The 22095-nt window shown below is 36.8% G+C and overlaps 1 protein-coding gene across 4 annotated transcripts in view; it reads left to right on the top strand.

Annotated features, from left to right (window-relative positions):
• The window catches only part of EXOC6B (exocyst complex component 6B), a 600442-nt gene that overhangs the window by 241379 nt on the left and 336968 nt on the right, over positions 1-22095 (top strand). For all 4 annotated transcript variants that reach the window (XM_045788250.2, XM_045788249.2, XM_045788251.2 and 1 more), the window contains one exon: positions 12646-12822. In XM_045788250.2, the coding sequence (XP_045644206.2) occupies positions 12646-12822 (177 nt within the window). The remainder of the gene's footprint in view (positions 1-12645; positions 12823-22095) is intronic.

Below are 22095 nucleotides of genomic sequence, written 5' to 3'. Positions count from 1 at the left end.
GTTCAAAATCTAAGTGTCACCTGGGCCATGCTTCCTCTGATACCAGTAGGGGAAAATCCTTCTTTGCCTTTTCCTAGGTTCTGATGATTTGCCAACAGTCTTGACAATCTTGGCTTACAGCTGTAGCACTTCAATCTCTGGCTCCCTTATCACCTGATACTGTTGCCTTTGTCTTCTGTCTCTGTCTTGTCCTCTTCTTATGAGGACATCAGTCATATTGGCTTAAAGGACTACCTTGATGCAGTATGACTTTATCTTAAATACATCTGCATTGATGCTATTTTCAAATAAGGTCACATTATGAGATGCCAGGTTTTAGAACTTCAGTGTATCTTTCTAGAAGATGCAGTTCATCACATAGAGTTTGGGCTGATACTTTTTTCTTTTCATTTTCTTTTCTTTTTTATTTCTTGCTGGCCCGTGTAGTTTCTGATAAGAGATTAATAGTCATTTGTGTTGTTTCTCTGCTGTATATAATGTGGAGTTTTTTCTTAAAGCTTTCTGGTTTTTCTCTTGATCTTGATTTTCAGTGTTTTGACTCTCATGTGTCTAGGACTGATTTCTTTGCATTCATCTATGTTAGAATTCACTAGTTTTTTAACTCTTCCTTCATGTCTTTTATGAAATGTGGGACATTTTTATTATTTTTTCAAATATTTTTTTCTGCACTATTTTATTGCTCCTCTTTTTCAGGACTCTAGTTCCACGTACATTAAACCTTTCAGTATTATTTCCCCCATTCCTCTGGCTCTGTTTTTGGTGTTTGTTTGTTTAATTTTTCATTTCTCTTTTTTATTTTCTGATTGGATAATTTTTGTTGATCTGTCTTCAAGTTCACTGACTTTTTTCTTTTGTTATCTCTATTTGGCTTTTAAGCCCATTAAATGATGAACTCTTTATTTCAGATATTGTATTTTTCAAAAAGTTCTAGAATTTCCCTTTGGCTTGTTTATGTAATTTCTATTTGTTTGCTGAGATTTACTATATTTTCATTCATTGTGAGCATATTTTTCTTTACCTCCTTAAGTGTAGTTATGGTAACTGGTTTACAGATTCATCTAGTGAATGAATTGAATTAGAATGATAAAGAGAATGAAGAGAGCATAATAAATCTTTGGAAGAATGAAGTAGGAGGTGCATGTGTACCCAACATCGGAGCACCAAAATATTTTAAGAAAATACTAACAGATTGAAGGGAGAAACAGATAACAGTACAGTAATAACAGGGGGACTTTAGAACCCCACTTTCAACAATTGATAGGTCATTGAGACAGAAAGTCAATTAGGAAACATTGGACTTGCACTCTACCTTAGACCAAATAAATTTGACAAACATATACAGATTATTCCAACCAACAGTAGTAAAATCCACACTCTTCTCAAGCACACGTGGGGCATTCTCTAGCATAGATTATATGATAGGTCACAAAACAAGCCTTAGCAAATGTAAGAAGACTAAAATCATACCACATATGTTTTCCAACCACAAAGGTATGAAACTAGAAATCAATAATGGGAGGAAAACTAGAAAATTAATACGTGTGTGGAAATTAAACAACAGACTCCTGAACGAGTGGGTCAAAGAAGGAATCAAAGGGGAAATCTAAAAATGTCTTTAAAGAAACAAAAATGGAAACAGAACATACCAAAACTTATGGATGCACCAAAAGCAGTTCTAAGAGGTACATTTATGACAGTTGTTAACGTGTACATTAAGAAAATATAAAGATGACAAACAACCTAACTTTATGCCTTAAGGAACTAGGAAAAAAACCCAACAAACCAGCAAACTAAGCCCAAAGTTAAGAGAACGAAAGAAATAACAAAGATCAAAGCAGAAGTAAATGAAGCAGAGACGAGAAAAGCAATAGAAAATATCACTGAAACTAAGAGCTGTGTTTTTGAAAAGATGAACAAAATTGACACACCTTTAGCTAGACTAAGAAAAAAATACAGAAGAGCCAAATAAAATCAGAAATGTAAGAGGAGACATTACAACTGACACCACAGAAATATGATAATAAGAAATGAGTAATTGTAAACAAATTGGAAAACTTAAAATAAATAGGTAGATTTATAGAAACACACAACTAACCATGACTGAATCAGGAAGAAATAAAAATTGACCAGTAACAAGTAAGGAGATTGAAGCAGTAATAAAAAACCTCACAACATAGAAAAGTCCAGGGCCAGATGACTTCACTGGTGAATTCTACAAAACATGTGAAGAAGAATTAACATCAATCCTTCTTAAACTTTTCCAAAAATTTGAAGAGGAAGGAACACTCCCTAACTCATTTTATGAGGCCAGCATTACCCAGATAAGGACAGTAGAAGAAAAGAGCACTACAGGCAAATATCTCTGAAAAATATAGATGCAAAACTGTCAACAAAATACTAGCTAACAAATTCATCAGCGCATTAAAAGTATCATACACCATGAACAAGTGTGATTCATCCCTAGGATATGGATGGTTGCAGATATTCAAATCAATAAATGTGATACATCACATTAATAGAATGAAAGGTAAAGATCATATGATCATCTCAACAGATGCAGAAAAAGCCTTTGTTAAAATAAAACATCATTTCATCATAAAACTCTCAACAAATTGGATATAGAAGAAATGTACCTCAGTATAATAAAGGCTTTATTTATTTATTTATTTATTTATTTATTTATTTATTTATTAATTATAGAGAGAGGGTGCATGAGCATGAATGGGAGGGGCAGAGGGAGAAGGAGAGAGAATCTCAAACTGACTCCGTGCTTAGCGTGGAGCCCAATGTGGGGCTTATCTCACGACCTTGAGGTCACAACTGGAGCTGAAACCAAGGGTTGGTTGCCTAACCGACTACACCACCCAAGTGTTCCAATAGAGGCTATATATGACAAACCCACAGCTAACATCGTATTTAACAGTGATGGGTTGAATACTTTTGTGCTAAAATCAGGAAGATAAGGTGCTCACTCAGTGCTCCTATTCAACATAGTACTGGAAATCCTAGCCAGAGAAATTAATCAAGAAAGATAAATAAAAGTCATCCAAATTAGAAAGCAGTAAAATTGTTTCTGTTTATAGATGATACAATCTTATATGTAGAAAATCTTTATAAACTTCACAAAAAAACTGGAAAAACTAATAAACAAATACAGTACAGGATACAGTATCAACACCCCAAAATCAGTTTCATTTCTATATACTAACCATATACTATCTGTAAAAGAAATAAAGAAAGCAGTTTTAATTACAATAGCATCAAGCATAATAGAATACTTAGGAATAAATATAACCACGGAGGTGAAGTATCTGTATACTGAAAATTACAAGACACTGATGAAAGAAATTGAAGAAGGCACAAATAATTAAAAACATTTCCCATGTTTATTGATCGGAAGTATTAATATTGTTAAAACGGCCTTAGTACCCAAAGTGATCTATAGATTCAATGCAATTCCAATCAAAAGTCCAATGGCATTTTTCAAAGAAAACAGTAAAACAACAACAACAAAAACAACAAAAAAGTGTCCTAAAATTCGTATGGAACTACAAAGGAACTTGAATAGCTAAAGCTGTCCTGAAAAAGAACAAAGCTGGAGACATTATTCACAATAGCCAAACCATGGAAACAACTTAAGTGTCCATCGGTGGATGAACGGATAAAGAAAATGTAGTGTATATATACTGTAGAATATTGGTCAGGCATAAAAAAAGAAGGGAATCCTGACTATTGTGACAACAGGGAATGGCCTGGAAGGCATTATCCTAAGTTAAGTCAGATAGAGAAAGACAAAAGCTGTATGGGATCACTTATATGTGAAATGTAAAAAGCCAATTTTATAGAAATAGAAGGTAAAATGGTCATTTTTTAGGGCCTAGGAGGAGGGGGAAATGGCTAGCCATTGGTCAAAGGGCACAAATTTTCCAGCTGTAAGATGAGTATGTTCGGGTGATCGGATATACAGCATGGTCACTATAATTAACAATATTATATACTTGAAAGTTGTAGGTCGTGTATGTTACTACCACACACAAAAATGATAATTATGTGAGTGGATGGAGATGGTAAGTTACGTAGTGTGGTAATCATGTTGTGGTATATATGCATATCAAAACAGCACGTTGTCCACCTTGAACTTATGTAATTTAAATATCAATAATATCTCAGTAAAGGTGGAAGGAAAAAAGCACTGGGAGGAGTGGTAACTAATATAGCAGAGTCTGTGCAGCCACAAGTGGAAGCATAAACAGAGGTATGCATGGAATGGAGAAAACAGTCCAGTACATAGTGATTACTCCAGAGAAACTGAGACTTTGGAGATGTGAGTTAATAGTAGGTGTGGGGGGTGGCGCCTGGGTGGCTTGGTTGAGCATTGGACTCTTGATTTTGACTCAGGTCATGATCTCGGGGTCGTGGGGTGGAGCCCCGCGTGGGGCTCCCCACTCAGCTGGGAGTCTTCTTGAGATTCTTCTGCCTCTGCCCCTCCCCCCGCTCATGTACTCGCACACTCTCTCTGCCCCTCCCAATAAATAAATAAATCTTAAAAAAATAATAGATGGTGCGGTAGAATGAGAGGTTTAAAATAGTGTGATTTGTTGAAAGTTAATATACAAAATAAAGATTATTGTAGTTAGAATATTAGAGAATTAAAAAAATTAGAGAATTTGAACTCAAAACCAAAAGCTATAATCAAAACAAAAACCTGTAATATATGTAATCATTGCATATATACTTGGCTCTGCAGTGAGCCAGAGTGCTTACATGACATAGTGATTAACACTGAGTATTGCTTTAATTTAAAATACTTTACTGGGAAGATAATTGAAGAAGTAGTAAGGTAAGGGGTCTGGATTTTTAAGTGAGCTTAGTTTTTACCATAAAGTTTAAAGGTATTATTTAGAAATATGGATGTAAAAATATTAACTCTACAAAACAGAATGGGGGGGGTGGGAAAACGCATAAGGGGGTGCTACTGTTTCTCATAAAATAATTTTAGTATTATCAGATATTTAAAACCGTGAACTTACATGCATTTGGCAGACATTTAAAGTGAAATAAATTGGGGTGCTTGGGTGGCTCAGTCAGTTAAGCGTCTGTCTTTGGCTCAGGTCATGATTCCAGAGCCCAGGATCGAGCCCTGCATCAGGTTTCTTGCTCAGCCGAGAGCCTGCTTCTCCTTCTTCCCCTCACCCTGCTCGTGTTCTCTCTCTCTCGCTCTCTTTCTCTCTCTCTCTCAAATAAATAAACTTTTAAGAAAAAAAATAGAAAAAAAGTGAAATAAGTTAGTTGGGAAAAGAAGTTTTCTAAAAAATTGAGGTGGGGTAACTAACCATTTGAGTGAGTGGTTACGCCTCTATGTAACACTCAGGGTAAGGTTATAGAAGGATTAAACATATTGTAAAATAAATCATAGAAGTACTAACAAAATTAGAGATGGGAAATTAAATTTTTTTTACATAGCCGAATCTAATTTTATTTTATATTACAGCTTCTTCTTTTGTTGTCATGTTTAGATACCTTTACTTTCAATGAGCAGAGGGAAATTGTGCCCAGTGATGCTGTAGGGACTGGGAAATAAGCATTCATACACTTACATATGCTACTATGAAATGGCATCGTTTTCCTGCAGAGCAGTTACTCGGTGTTTATTTATTTATGTGTAGCGTTTATACTTGCATCTAGATTTCTACTTTTAGGAATTTCCCTAATAAAATAATTAAGGATACAAACAAAATTTTAGCTCTGGAGATAGTTAGGATAGCATTATTAAACAGCAAAATATTGGAAGCAATATAAATATCTTACAGTAGGCTATGTTTAAATAAACATGTGTTCTTTTAAATGCAATACAATGCAAGTATTGTTATAAATGTTTTTATTTGTAGAGAAAGATATTTGTGAAACATTTTTGAGGGAAAGCAGATTAAAAGAACTTTATTTAGTATCATTCTTTTTTTGGCCTACCAATATAAATGTGAATTGCTGATAAATAGAAAATACATATAAGCAAAAAGCGCAGTCTTTCACATGTACAGACATCTTTATATGCTGGGCTGTCATTCATCAAAATAACTGATATTACTGATTGGAGATTTTGACACATTTTTCCCTTTATCTTTTTTTCTAATTTATTTTACAATGAACTGTAATTAACATATGTTTGTGTGTCTGTGGTCTGTGCATTTGTGTGTTGACAAAGGAAAAAGTGTTTTAAAAAGAGCTGAGAATTATCCTCATTCACGAGAGCCATAGTTTTGCTATTGTGTCCTACAAAGTGCCAAACCCTACAAGTAGTACGTCTTATTGCCGTGAATTTTATGAGTGCAAAAACTGCCCCCACCCAAGGAAATACAGCTTTAAATATGAACTGGAGACTTTCGAAGGGCTAAGGATCTTAGTGATAATTTTAAAGGTAATATAGTGACCACCTTGCTCAATGAAAAAAAAAATTCCGAGGGTATCATAATCCTAGATTGCTCATCCTATTGATGGAAGTTCTTTGGGACCTGATTAAGGTACATGAAAAATGATTTGTTTATCCCTCCTTTAAAGTATCATACAAAGTACACATATGTGTATACATATCCCTATGGACACTAATATGCAATAAGAACCCTTTTATATGAGCTCGATATGTTATTTTTCCTTAATTTTGAATCACTGTCTTCTTTCATGTTGTTTTCTGTTTGTTTGAATGTGATATTGGAGCTGGTGGCCAAAGCACGCTAGCTGCCAGAGCGAGGGCTGGTAAATGTGAAGCAACTCTGTTTTGATATTGCAGCTCTTTCATACTTCCCTTGTTTGGTGAGACTCAAAGAGGCCACTTCGGAGTTTTTATTTCTTGATCTTGCCAGTTCTTTTCATGGTTATCATTTGGGCTTCAGACACACGACAGGGGGTCATCGTCCTACTTTACTGTTGTATGGGTTGTTATTTTAGCTTTGGTTTCCCTGAGGGAACCTGGGAGGTTGTATTTGAGTGGTTTATTCCAGCACATGATCTATTGGAATAGGGGTCAGGGGGAGTGAGAAGAAAAGTTGGTAGAGTCCGTGCAATGGTCCAGTTGTAGGCAGTCTGGTTTCTTAATCCATGGGGCCTTCTGAGAAGCCATATGGAACTGATGGCAGTGGGAAGGACAGAACGGGAAGCAGTTATCTGTCAGCTCTTGTGTCAAGGGCGGTCTCACTTCTGTGCTGATCATCACGAATGCTAAGTAGTTCTTGTGGTGTCCACCGCCCCAGGGCAGGAAGCTGGAGTGTGGTGTAAGTGTGAGAGCTGGTTTTAGGTCCTACTATGTGACACTTCCCAAGGCTGCTCACAACAGGTTGCTGATAATCTAGCTGGAATAAGCTGAGACTGAGAGGATCCGAAGTGGGGCACAAGAGGCATGCGGTACAGAGATTTCAGACTTGAAATGTGGCACAGGGGCAAAATTGAGTGGCAGTGTGTAGCGGTATCAGATGCCATTACTGATTGATTATGCGCCTAATGTGGCTAGCTCACATGCTTCTATGGTAGACAGTAAAACAAGGTTCCTGTTTCATTTTCAGAGGGAAGACAGGTAGAGCTTAAATTTTTAGTGGTTTTTTTTTGACTTAGCTTTTAATTCAAGGTACTTTACAGAATATTATCTTGTTTATTAACCTTTGTGACAGCTCTGAGTTACATTTTTTTTAACCTTGTTTTTTTTTAAATATAAATAGGGATGTTATACAGAGAAGGAAAGAATTTACCCAAAGTTATAGAATTACTAAGTTGTAGAGCTCAGATTTAAAGACTTGTCTTACTCCAAGAAGGTTTGTTTTGTTTTGTTTTGTTTTGTTTTGTTTTGTTTTGTTTTCCTGGTGTATATAGCAGTCTATAATTGAAGTTCATATAACCTATCAGGCCTCCAAACCTATAAGCCTAGATAGACCTCTCTTCAACTGGTTTTTGATTGTGAGGGTCATTTGTATGTATTTCTTTAGTCCACTAGAGGTCAGTATTGGGTTGATAAAGACCAGAGCCTTTGCTGTTTGATTCACAGAATTTTAACTGAGTCTTACTGCTAGGTGCCCTTAGAAGTTGTATTTCACAAGAAAACTTTATTTATTAACATATGTAGACATATTAGGTTAATAGTCCAGATTAGATAATTCTTATGGGTGTTCCCCCCTCTCCTTTTTTTTTTCTGTTTTGTTCCCTCTCTTTTAGTAGATAGAACATCCAAATCATCTCCTTTATTACACCAGATCTTATTCTTACGTATATTTCTTTTGTTGTCCATTGCCTTTATATAGTAGACATTTATCTAAAATTACTGTGTATGTGTCACTGTATCTGGGTTTGGGGGATTCTAAGAATGGTTAAATGTGTTTCCTATCCTCAAAGAGAAAAGAGTTACCGGTAACACTGAAGTGCTGTACTGTCTTTTTTTTTTTTTTTTTTTTTTTAACCTGGCTACCTGACAGGTTTACTAAACTCCTTTTCTGTCTTCCTTCAACTTATTATTTCCGTGGCTCTTCTGTTTGGAATGACCCCACCATCTTGTCATCGAGACTAGAACACTTGGGGTTATTCTTAGTCCCTTCCTCTCTTCTAGGTACTACATTGAAATCAGTAAATCTGTTGCTTCTGCCAGTTATCTGTCTGCCGCTACCTTAATTCAGGTCCTCCTCATTGCTATTTGGACTGTTACAGTGATCTATATTGGTTGTTCTGTTTCTAGTCCTCATCTTCTCCCAGTTGACCGCTCCTCTCCTCCTGGAGAATTGGCCTGAGTTGTAAAGCTGATCCTGTTCTTCCCCTGCTTACGTTCTTTCACTGTTTCTCCCTTGCCTACCAGCGAACTTGAGACCATTTTGTATGGCTTCTTTATCTCTTGGTAGTTCTTAATCACCTGTGCTTTTATTCAAAATGACTTATTCCTTGGGTGGGTCATGTTATTTCACACATGGTGATCTTTTCTCAGGCTGTTTCCTTCTTCTTTTACCTCTTTCCCTTTGGAAAAATCGTATTTATCTATTAAAAGCACAGTTTGCTACCCCTTCCTCTGTGAAGCCTATTTGGAATCCCCTCCAAGCAGATACGATTACTTTCTCCTATGTCCAGTTCTTGCACCTGTATTTCTGTTATTCTGCTAAGTACACTGCATTTCAGCCACTGATTTGCCTACCTATGCTTCCTGTCACAGTATGACCTGAGGTTCATGAGTCAGGGACTTCATCTTATTTTTTGTAGGCCCAGCATGCAGCACAATGCCCGGTGCCAGTAGACATTCAGCACATGTTTGACTGAGAGCAGGGGTACGGAGAGGATGCACTGGGAGTTAGCACAGCGAGAGGAGGCTTCCTAAAGGAAGAAGAGTTCTAATTGGGATTCAGAGGACAGGTTGGATGCCGGCAGGGAGAGGTCATCCAGTAGAGAACTGGCGTGCTAGTTCTAGTATATTGTGTGGTAGCGTTTGACCCAAGTGGAAGATTCATGTTGGAGAGTATTGAATAAGTACATCGGAAGTTTAGGTTCAGCTGCCATAATGGTGGAGTCTAAGGGAGGTTGGGATGGAGTTGGGATTTGTACTTGCTTAAATTTTTTCTCCCAGTTACCCTCATGTTCCATTTGTGTGGTGAATAATGTGGTTGAAGAAGAGCCTGGCTGTAATATGCAGGGGAATTCTAACGAGAAGCTGATGAGTTCCATTTTAGGTTTGTTGGAAGTGAGGCGGCGGTGGAACTCACAAGCAGTAGAGGCAATGTGCTACTGGGTCTTGGGAGCGTGGACAGAGTGGGAAGAGAAGAGGGCTTGAGGAAGAAATCTTGCTTAATTTCTCTGTATTAGGAAATCAGAGAAGAATATATATGAGCGAATCTTGAGGAAGAGATCATTAAATGTGTAAAAGTTAATCACAAAGAGAACAATTAAGAAAAAGAAAACGCCTAAATGCTTTCTAAGGTCTGTCTGTCTGCTTGGTATCCTCCTGCCCCAACTCCAGCACAGGTGGCAGAGACCAGTCAGCTGCCGCTTTGGTTCAAGGCTATAAAGGTTGTCTCTGGAGGGACGGAATAAATGGTCCTGGTGAGATAGTTTAGCATGTTAGAACAGAGCTCCGAAGGGCTTTTGTTGTTGTTATTTTTCATGGACTTTAGTGTTACATTTTAATTTTAGCATATATTAACATGCATGTATGTATTTGTATCTACATTTACTCTTTCCCACTTCCTGCCAATCCCATAACGTACGGTTTGGATAGGTGGTAATTTTCATTTGCATCCATGATGGATAATATCTTAGTATTTCATTGTTCTACCTGAGGTTCAGTGTTTCCAACTTGGCCACTTCTGCTTAGCAGATCTGCCCTGACTGCTCTTTTACAGACTGAAGCCTTGATCGCTTATAGAGACCCCAAGTACTGATAGAGCCTTGGAATACAACTTGCAGTGTTTTGATTTCTGGCTATAGGGTTTGCTGCCTTTATTGGCCTATTTGGCCCAAACTGCGTTCCTTTACGTTGGTGGGAAAACCAGACACCACCTAAAAAGAACAAATCATAGAAGATCTAAAATTACTTCCATAGGATGCTTTCAGATTTGTATCAGTTCCAGTTTAAATGACAGTACTTAAATGTGGCTCCTCTTGATTGCTTTTGATATACCGGTAGCATTTTACCAATTGTGAAGAAAAATAAATGACTTGGGATTGAATAGAAGTAAGACCACCTTATGAAAAGCTTTTGGTTTTGCTGTACTGAAAAAGGGCAAGCTTAAGAGACAAGTGATCACTCTAGTCCAGGGCTTGCTTTTTTCAATATGAAAGCTCTAGGAAGTTCTCCCTTCCTTTGTGCCTCCCTAGAGTCCTTAATCCCTTTTTGCGTGGCTTACTTGGAAGTGGAAAAGAACTTACTACTTTTGAGAGGAACAGAAGGACTGTTCCACCTAATTTAGGTTCTCAAATGTTTGGAGGATAGGTATGTTTTATGTACAAACATAAATGTTTTTGGGTACCCTCTCTTTTTCAGTTTGTTACTGAAGCCAGGTATATTTTATGTAAGTCAAACCAAAATATCAGCGAGTATTATGCATGGAAGCAAGCTTGTCCATTGATTCAAATCTCTGGAATGTAGATTCTTTTCATTTTCTTGGCAGAAACTAGCTCCCATAGTTGAAGTTTTTCTCTGTCCTATTATAATTGTCTCATTTAACCAGTGCCTGGACTAACATACTTAATATTTATCTTGAATTTCTTTTTTTTTTTTTAAGATTTTATTTATTTATTTGACAGAGATAGAGACAGCCAGCAAGAGAAGGAACACAGCAGGGGGAGTGGGAGAGGAAGAAGCATGCTCATAGTGGAAGAGCCCGATGTGGGGCTCAATCCCATAACGCCGGGATCACGCCCTGAGCCGAAGGCAGACGCTCAACCGCTGTGCCACCCAGGCGCCCCTATCTTGAATTTCTTAATCTCATTCAGAATATTTGGAGACTCTGATTTTCTCCAGAACTAATTTCTTCCTGTTACCAAGGAGAAATGTCATATACTGATTAAGAAATGTATATTCTGAGAGGCCATCCTTCGTAAGCTTTGTGTCTTAGGATGACACTGAGTATTATTTAAAAAAACCTGGAAGTTCCATTGTGAAATATTTTGGAACATGCTGGGTTAAACCAAATTAAAGAAGTTCCCTTAAAAAGGATTTCTTTCAATTTTTTTTCTGTTAACGTGCATTGTGTACCTACAAGAAGGCTCCGTGACAACAGTGCTTCCCATGTATTTGACAACAGAACCTTTTGTGGGGGAAATATTTTGTCATGCTTTGAGGAACCGTTGGTGTAGTAGGAAGATCTCTCCTCTGGCATTGAGGAGATCACACGTTGAGCTTCTCATTTACACTGACTAGCCTTCTGACCTCAAACAAATCCTTTGTCTTCTAACCTCAGTTTTCTGAGTCGTGACTCAGGTCACCTCCAGCTCTACACTGTGTGGTTTAATACTTACGTTGTTGACTCCGCATAGTCACACTTCCCACCTCTTTGTATGGATTGAAACCACACCATCTGAATCTGTTTTGTAAAGTTGAGGGGATTACGTTTCCTTTTTATAAAGTTCAGAAGAGGAAACCCTTTAAAACTCTGTTTTCCACAGATTAAGGTCATGCAATCCTGAAGGATCAGTTAGTTCAAATTACTCTATTAAGATGTTTCATTCTCCTGATTACATTCTGTTGGTCTCTTATAACCACAGAACTGTTCTTAGAGTCTGCTAAGCTGAAAAGCTCTTGTCGCTCTTCCCCCAGCCGCAATGATCCCAGCATGGCATGTATCTCTTAGGAGATGCATATTTAGTCATTTGCACTAATCTCTTGGCTACTTAGGTAGGTTTCATTTTTGTGGTGATGTAGTGGGTATATTTGGAAAGTTTTCTGGTAATATTGACTGATTATCTTTTTTTTCTGGGAAAATCAAGATGGATAACTTCAGGGTTAAAATGCATATATTAATGTGTTTGGTTTTATTTCTGGGGCTAAAACTATGTCTTAGGGCATTTTATTGTATTTTCTTTAAGATATCGACTTGTTCAAATTAGAAGTTCTTCGAATGCTGAATTAAGTTGTTTCTTTTCTTTCTTTCTTCTTCTTTTTAAATGTGTGTATATGTGCTTCTATCCTAGGCTCAACAACAAAGAAACCTGGATAACATCGTCTTGCAACAACCCAGAATTGGTAGCAAGAGAAAATCTAAAAAAGATGCATACACAATTTTTGATACAGAGATAGAAAGCACTAGCCCCAAGTCTGAACAGGATTCAGGAATTCTGGATGTTGAAGATGAGGAAGACGATGAAGAGGTAACCAACATTTGACCTGGGGAAATGAGACTAATGTTAGGTTTAAATGTAGTATCTTTGAAATGTGCTGAAGAGTTTATCCATGGAATATAGCTTGTGTGATATTCCGGATATTAAATATCATTTTAAATACAAATGGGCCTCGATATAAGGAAACTGAAGATACACCATAATATCTTAGATTCTAATTATTTAGATTCTGAGTATACTCATCCATTTTTTTTTAAAGTTTCAAGATTTTTTATTATATACTGACTGGGTACTACATTAAGGAAAGAGTAGAGTTTACCTGACCTAGAGAAAGATCTAGGTGACCTCCTCTGAACTGGAACATCGTTATTTGAGATAAATGATGTTACTTTAAACAGTGGGGTGCAAATAAAGGGTCTTAGATTGAAAATACAAAAAGGCTCCAGAAAGTTGAGAGTGTATTTCGGAAGAAATAAATATATGAGTGATTATAGAGAATTGGGGAATTTTGGGACATCCATAACCTCGTACATTAGTTCTGTCACTTTCAAGATTTTTATTTATTTATTTGACAGAGATAGAGACAGCCAGCGAGAGAGGGAACACAAGTAGGGGGAGTGGGAGAGGAAGAAGCAGGCTCATAGAGGAGGAGCCTGACGTGGGGCTCGATCCCGGAACGCCGGGATCACGCCCTGAGCCGAAGGCAGACGCTTTAACCGCTGTGCCACCCAGGCGCCCCAGTTCTGTCACTTTCAAGTAAAGAATAAGATTACATTGCTTGACTAGGACATATATTTATATCCTGATTTGTTGTTGAAAGTATATTTAATGTGTTTTTAAAAATAAAACTAGTGTGACACTTGAGATTTCTTGTTAAAATGTTTTTCTAAATACTTATTTGGATAAACTGGATCAGTTTCTTTGGGAATGTAGTGGTTAGGAGCGTGAACTTGGGAGTCATACAGATTGCATTCAGATCCTGGCTTGTTCTGTTTTTTTTTTTTTTTTTTAAATTATCATTAATACTCGTATCATTTACTCTTTAAATGTCCACTGACCTGTGTGAGGAACCATTTATGCTTGTGCTGTGTCACCTTTTGCCTTTAAGTGTTTGGCTCCTTTTCATTGTTTTGTTTCTCCAGATAAAATAGGGCTCGCTGTCTTCCCCATCTTGTTCTTTGTTCTGTCCTACTGCCCTTCTTATTCTTTACTCCCCTCCCGCCCAAAAACTATACCCCCAAACTTGTCACTGTCTAACTTGGGAATCTTAGGTAGTTGTTTGATCTGTTTGGATTTTAGTCTTCATCAGTCAAGTAGTCTCTACCCCATAGGTTGCACAAGTGCCTGTTCCGTAGAAGGTGGTCAGCAAGTGTTAGTTTCTGTTCTGTTGTTACTCTTTTTTGTCAACTTCTGTTACGTATCACTACCATCATATTCTTCACCAGGATGTTTACTGCATAAATGAGGTACATTTAATGGTTAATCTATGAAAGTTTCATCAAAATCCCTATTGTATCTGGATAAGAAATGGAGCTAAGACAAGAACCGGGCATTTGCCTGTATCTATAGAAATAGAAAGGGGTGGAGAAGACTTGATCCTCCTGAGTGTTTTCTAGCATTCTCTCTTCTTGCTTGGAATGACTGGTATGGTAGGATGTGGATCCCTCCTGGAGGCCTGACTGTCAGGTATTAGGCCCATCACTGATGACAACTTATGTTGTTATTAGTACTACAATCAAGCGTCAGAATCAGGAAAGACCAGTTAACGCCTTTTATTTACATTTTGGGTGCTTGTCAAGGAAATTAAATTCTGTTAGGCGCTGTGATCTAAGGAAACGGAAGTTAGACATAGTCTATGCCCTGGATAATACACACCCCAAAGAGATGGCTAGGTGATAAGATGAAAGAATGAAATACATACATTGTTGTCATATATAGTAGAACCTTATGGAAACAAGCCTTTCTTGATCATAAACTCACTGAAGATCCTGGGCAAATCCTTTTTAATTTTTGTGCTATATTTCCTCTTTGTTTTGTCTTCTGAGGCCCAGAGAAGATAAAGAAAGTGGGACTAGTGAAATGTGTTGTGTTCCTCATAAACAAAGTATTATAAGAATGGACTTGGAAGTGAGCATTTTAAAATGGTCATATATCCCAAATCAAACAGAATCCTGTTAGAGATTTGCTGATTGAGCTCTTCCAACAAGAATTCAGCACTTCACTGTCATCTAATGGCATCCTATCTTAAAAAAATCCTACCTTCTATTTATTTACTTCTCAGCTTGAATCTTCTTCAAGTGCACATTCTTAATCTCAAACCTCATGTAGAGAATTATTTATTTAGATGTCTCCAAACTGGTTTCTTGGCATAGTTCTTGCATGGTGTGAATAAATTCTTCAGATAAGGTCTTTCGTGACCCACTGTGACGTTCTGACCTTCATTCTTGTCATTCTTCAACAGACCTCATTGAGAGCAGCGTAAATAGTTTTTGAAATATTTTGACTTCTAAACTGTGGCGCAGAATCCTGTAGGGCAGTGATTCTTAGTCTATTTGGGGTCATATATTCCTTTGAGAGTTTGAAAAAGAATATATGGAGTCTTTTCCCAGTAAAATATGCATATATTCACTCACAAAAAGTTCTGCATGAAATTTCAGGGAATTCCTGAAACTCGTGTTGCCCTTAAGAGCCATGTTAAGAACCCAAGTTGTAGGTTAAGTGGTTCTGAAATTTTAATGTGCATAGGAATCACCTTTGAATCATAAAAAAATGCAGATTCGGATTCTGCAGGTTGGGCATGAAATCTGAGAATCTACATTTTTCACAGGCTTCCAGGTGAGGGTGGTGCTTCCTTCACAGAGCATGCTTGGAGTTGCAAGGCTATAGAGGACCTCAAGGAAGCGTTTTTAGTGCATAAGGAAGACAAAACCTTGAATGTTTGGGTCTCTTATTGATTTTTCATTAATATGTCTTAAAATTTTTCCAACAATGAATGCAGTACTTGAAGAGAAAGTTACATTTTTGCTTTCCAAAATCTGTTGCTTATAATAGAGTACCAGCATTATTTTTTATGAAATTTTATGATTCTGATTTAATATACTTAAGTTTAGATATTTTCTTATTCACTGAAGTGCTTCCTGTGCTTTTGATGAAAGTGATATTTCGTACATTCTTTGAGTCAAGTGACATGTGTAGGCTCTTAACTATGTCTTCAGCATGATGGTACTTAATGGGAGACCCCAGAATGAGATGGGGAAGAAAACCCAAACACCTAAAAAATGGCTAAAAAATGGAAGCAGGGATTTAATATGTTGTTGAACTGAAATAAATTTGTGCCACACATAGAAAAACTAGATAGGCGGGGAACTGAAGATGAAGTCATCTTGGATGAAAAAACCAGCTCACGTGGAGAACCAACTGACAGAGTCAGTCTCTTGATTGCTGGGAAGTGTTGTAGGAGAAGTATTCTTCTGTAAAATTCTCACTCTGTTTGTACTTTATTTTTGTCTAAGCTAATGAAGGGGTCACCTTAATTAAAGTAAGGTGTTTTGTTTTTACTGGTCAAATATTAAAGTTAAACTATATAAACTGCTGACATTTGAGCATTTTTGACTAACAACTTAATTCAGTTGATTTTTAGTGGAAATACGTATGTTTTGGGGAGTTTATTCTTAATCTGTATATCATCCTGTGGAATATGCAGATGTTATTGCTCTTCTCTAAATATCTAGATAGGACTTCAGAATTTTGTTTTAGAAGTGGTGAACTTTTTAGATGGAGAATGTACTTGTGTTAGATACATCAGGACTATCTTTTTCTTTTAAAGATTTATTCATGTATTTTAGACAGAGTGCGCATGCATGAGAGTTTGAGTGGGGGAGGGGCAGAAGGAAAGAGAGGATCTCAAGCAGATTCCCGCTGAGCGCGGAGCCCAACACGTGGCTTGATCTCACCACCGTGAGATCATGACCTGAGCTGAAATCATGATACCCCAGGTGTATCATTTTTTGAGATATTTGAATATAAAATACAAAGGACACTTTAGGTGATATATTATTTGTGAGAAGGGGGACAGTAATGCCTTCTGAGGGCAGAGTTGTAAGGATTGACTGAAGTAGTGTGTAAGTGCTGTCATCATAGTGCTTGGCACATACAATACTATCAGTATATACTATTATGGGATTATGACTGTCTTTCTTTGGGGAATAAAGGTGAAATACAAGTTGATACAGTTTTTGATAACATATTTGCATGGACTCATGGAACATTATCTACTGTAAACAAACTGCTTAAAAAAACAGTGTTGGGTAAGAAATAGTTTGAAGAAGCAGGGCCTTTGATTTCTTTTTTTGTTTCTCGATTACTTCAGAGCTTCTGCATTATTAGAACACTTCCTTGGTACCATACTTCTGGCACATCTCTTATTCTAGTTTGTGTCTCTTAATTGTTTATACTGTGAAAGAGCAGTAGTCACTGTTTTAGCCATACAACTCTTTATATAGTGTGAGTCAAATAAATGTTGACCAAATGATCCATGTCAGGTTTAGCTCTCAAGATTTTGGTATCCTTTTTGAAGTATGGAGTTAACAGGATGGAATTGCTAATATAAATACAAGTATGATATAATATATAATGCCTTCTGAGATGTCTTTATGATTGTGGTACTGTACTAATTTTGATAACAAGATTATTTGTTTGCCAGGAATGCTATAACAAAATACTATAGGTTGCCTGGCTTAAGCAACAGAAACATATTTTCTCACAGTTTTGGAGACTGGAAGTCCCAAGATCAAGGTCCCGTCAGGGTTGATTTCCTCCTTAGGACTCTTTCCTTGGCTTGCAGATGACTGCCTTCTTACTGTGTCCTCACACAGCTTTTTCTCTGTGATTGTATGCCCCTGGTGTGTCTTCCTTTTTTTATAAGGACACCAATCCTATTTTTGCAGAGCTCGACCCTTATGACTTCATTTAACCTTAATTACCTCCTGAAAGGCCTTATTTCCAAACACAGTCACATTGGAGGTTAGGGCTTCAACATATGAACTTTGGGGGAGACGTAATTCAGTCCATAACACAGGGTGATTGGAAAGAACACAAGATTTGTATTTACAAAGTACAAGTGTTATTGTGTTATTGGAGCAAGTCATGTAATTTCTCTGAGCATCTCTTTCCTCACCTATAAAATAGTGACAATAATTAATTAATACTAAATTGCTTGTGACAAATTGTGGTTATTATGATGTTTGACCCAAATTTCACATTGCTTATTGCAACACTTTCAAATGACAGCAAGGTAACAAAATGAGGGTAATTTCTCAGTAAGTTAAAGTGAAATAAAGGATGCCATTAATACTTTAGAGTTAGAATCAGAGGTTGCATATTGGCAGCCCGTGAGCCGGAAATAGCTTGCAAAATGGCTGTTGGCTTGCATAGTGCTTAAAAGTTTTTTTAATTATTTGCCAACTTTTAAGTAGTTGAATTCACATAAAAATCTGTATTTCCAACTTAGGCTTCTTCTAAGAATGGTAGTAATAGAATCACCTCGAGCAGCAAGGTTGCCACCAGAGATGTGTTTTTTTCACTAAGCTACAATCACTGTTGTGTCTGCACATTGGATATTGCCATTTATTATCACATTTGTGCTATTGAGAGAAATATATTATTACGTATTTTGGGTCTGTATTTCAAAATGGTGAACTGGAAGGTAGACTGACAGGGCCGCGTGTTTAGAAAAAATTTACAAAGAACAGAGTTCTTTGTAAAAATGAGGAACAGTTCTAGATATTTCAGATACAAAGTATGTCTATTAAGAGAATACAAATTGAAAAGCTGCCCTCATTCACTTATTCCCAATAGTCACCCACCCTTGTAGTCTTGGTTTTTCACTTCAGTTTTTTTTTTTTTTTTTTAAGTTGTATTTGTTTATTTGAGAGAGAGCGCACACGAGGGGGAGGAGAGGCAGAGGAAGAGGTAGAGAGAAACCCAGGCAGACTCCATGCTGAGTGGGAAGCCTGATGTGGTACTCAGTGTCATGACCCTGAGATCATGACCCGAGCCAAAACCAAGAGTCGGACTCTCAACTAACCGTGCCACCTAGGCGCCCTGACAGTTGGGGTTAGTTAGTTTTGTTTAGTTAGTTTTGGTTAGTTAGTTAGTTATGTATGTATGTATGTATGTATGTATGTATGTAAGTAAGTATGTATGTGGAGCCCAGTGTGGGGCTTGAACTCACGATGCTGAGATCAGGAGTCAGCTGCTTAACCAACTGAGCCACCCGGGCACCCTTTTCTTCAATTCTTAATGAAAACTGGTCTATTAAAAATATGTGTAGTCAAATGAAGAGTAAATACTCATACTTTTATTAAAATCAAAAGCAAAAAAGCAATTTAGAAAGTTGAATGAAACTATGGCATACTTTAGACATTCTGTTTGGTTTTCTTCTTTTATGTTTTAAGGTCTGTCTATTGGTAAGGGTATATTATTGCTCACATTGATTTAATGTCTTTGAAATTTTTTCATTGTATTGATAGTGTAAAGTTATTGTCATTTTGAAATTATTTACTTCAATTATAAACATCTACCTGACTTTTCAGGTCTTTTAGAATTTCTCCCTTATATACAAATTTCTTATTCAACCACTGCTTCACTCTGTACTAAGTTGCTAATAACCCTAATTAGGGAGTAAACATCTTTTTCTCTCATCCTTGTCTAAAATACTGAATTCTACTTTTTCCTGAGGACTAGCTCAATGTGACCTCTTCTGAATACCCATCATCTATCTATCTATCCATCCATCCATCCATCCATCCATCCATCCATTCATTCAGTCTTTATTTTAAATTGATATATAACATTATATTAATTTCAGGGGTATAACATAATGATTCAATATTTGCGTATATTGCAAAATGATCATCATAATAGTCTGATTAACATCCATCAGAATACATAGTTACAGGGTTTTGTTTTCTTGATGGGAACTTCTAGATCCCTCTTAGACACTTTCAGATATGCAATGCAGTAACTATAGTTACTGTGCTGTACATTACATGACTTCTTAATTTTATGATTGGAAATGTGTACCTTTTGACCCCTTTCACCTATCTTGCCCACCTCCCAAACCCCACCTCTACAGTAGCATCTTCTTTATAAGAATTTATTTTTTTGAAGAATTTTAGATCATCAGAAAAGTTACAAGAGTGGTAAAATGAACACCTTCACTTAAGTTGTCCACTTATTAAAATTTGGCACTTTCAATCTTAAAAATTTGATTTTGAAAGGATCGATTTCATCAGTTCTCTTCTTCTCCCCACCAAAGCTGAACATTTGAACGTGGCATACTTCATTCATCATGTTTGAAATCTCAACACAACGATCTGTAGTTTGCCGAGAATGACACTCTTCTACATCCCTACAATGCAGTGACCACACTGTTAAGCAGATGTCACTAAGAGCAGTCAACTTACTGGGTTCAAGATTTCTTCGCAGTGCTTTTTACCCTACAGTGTATCCCACTGGGGCTAAAGCTCAGGGTATTTTGTTCAAAAGTTTTTGCTACTTTACTTCTGTGTGACTGTTACCAAGTTGATATATAATTGGGTTCATTTGTTTCTTTTGTATATTTTTTAGAGTTCCCCATCCTTATTAATTTAATTTTTTGAGTATGTAAAATATAAACAAGTTTCAAAAAGCAAAATTATATAAGAAGATATATTCAGTTATAGCCCATCCTCCTCTTTATTCCTTCCACCCTGCTCTCACCCACTCTTTGTAAGAAATCAGTATCATGAATGTGTGTGTACAAATACCTTTCCTCATACCATACACAACATGACTATTAATAATATAATACATATGTATTTTTGTACCTATGTATTTTTGTACATTGTTTTTCCACTTGAAAGTATATCCTGAAAATTGTTCCATATTGGTTCTTAGAAATCTTTCTCATTCTCTTTTTACTGCCAAACAGTACTCCATTATTTGAATGTACCACAGTTTATTGAGCCAATCTCCTACATGTGGGTATTTAATGATTTCCAATATTTTCTTATTAAAATACAGTGTTTTGGCTACACAACTACTAGAATTAGCTTAAAATAAAATACTAACCATACCAAGTACTGGCAGGGTGCCTAGCAACTGTATATATTACTAGGATTTGAATTTTTTCTGCCCCAGTGTTCAGCGTCAAGCAGAGAATTCTTGAGGGAGTATCTTTTAATTTTGGCCACAACGTTTTTTGCAGTGTCTCAGTAAAGGGAGAATGGTGATTTTTCCTGGTTTTCTTCTGTTTGGTGCAAACACTTGAGCAAATTAAGTGGTAATTTGTTTAGGGATTTCTCAGGAAGAATCCTAGTGATTTGTGAGAAGCTCTACAGTCAAATCCTGCAGTTTTTAGGATAGGGCTCTGTTCAGGGTGTTCTTACATGTTCAGAGGTTTAGAAAATTCTCTTATACTTTTGCTGATTCTAGTCACTAGAATCCTAGGCCTTCCAGTTTGTTGGTGCGTCCACGGTGTTTAGTCCAGCTCTGTGGAAGATTATGTCCAAATGAGTTCTACCTTTCTTTTCTCTGAAGTTTTGGAAGCAAAGTAGTACAGAAAAGCACACTGGCGAAAAATGTTTGCCAGGTATTTCCTGGCTTCCAGACATAATAGGGGTAGTCAAAATTGATCCTTTGAGTGCAAAGGTAATGCTCTTTCAGCTAATCATTTGTTGTTTTCTCCCTTCAGAAAGATGCCTGGTACATTTTAATGACTTGAAATCCAACTAATGCTCAGAAATGGGCACCAAGTCCCTGCATTCATTTACTCATACCAAGGAACTGTTTTGTGTAAAGTGGTAATCAAAAGTATTTTCAAGAAGGAGAATGACCGAAATGATCAGTGAGAAACCTATCTAAATTCCTTGCAGATTTTTATCATACTCTTTTGGATGGTCTACCTACTTTGAAAGGTTTCATAAGAGAAAAATAAGTGGCCTGTGTTTTGTGTGTGTATGTGTATGTGTGTATGTGTATGTGTGTGTGTGTGTCTCCTGGGACAGCCGTGAACAAGACTAGACCACACTAATGCATTTCTTTCTTTCATATACTATCTTTATGAGCAGCATAGGTGAATATTCTTGAGTGGAAGGAGGCAAGCAGTCTTTTCTTGCATTCTATTCCCTTTCCTCATGATATGCTTACGTACTAGTAAAGCAGGTAGATCTATCAGGTTCTTATCTGCAGGTACTTTTTTTTTCTTCCTCCCTTCATTAGTGAGTCTTAATTAAGGTAGTAGAAATAGCTACTGACTTCCAC

The sequence above is a fragment of the Ursus americanus genome, chromosome 7 (assembly GCF_024610735.1).
Source record: "Ursus americanus isolate L20-20 chromosome 7, mUrsAme1.1.p, whole genome shotgun sequence".
Taxonomy (NCBI): Eukaryota; Metazoa; Chordata; class Mammalia; order Carnivora; family Ursidae; genus Ursus; species Ursus americanus.
Note: the sequence above shows the minus strand (reverse complement) of the source record. Positions and strands in the feature narration are given on the sequence as shown.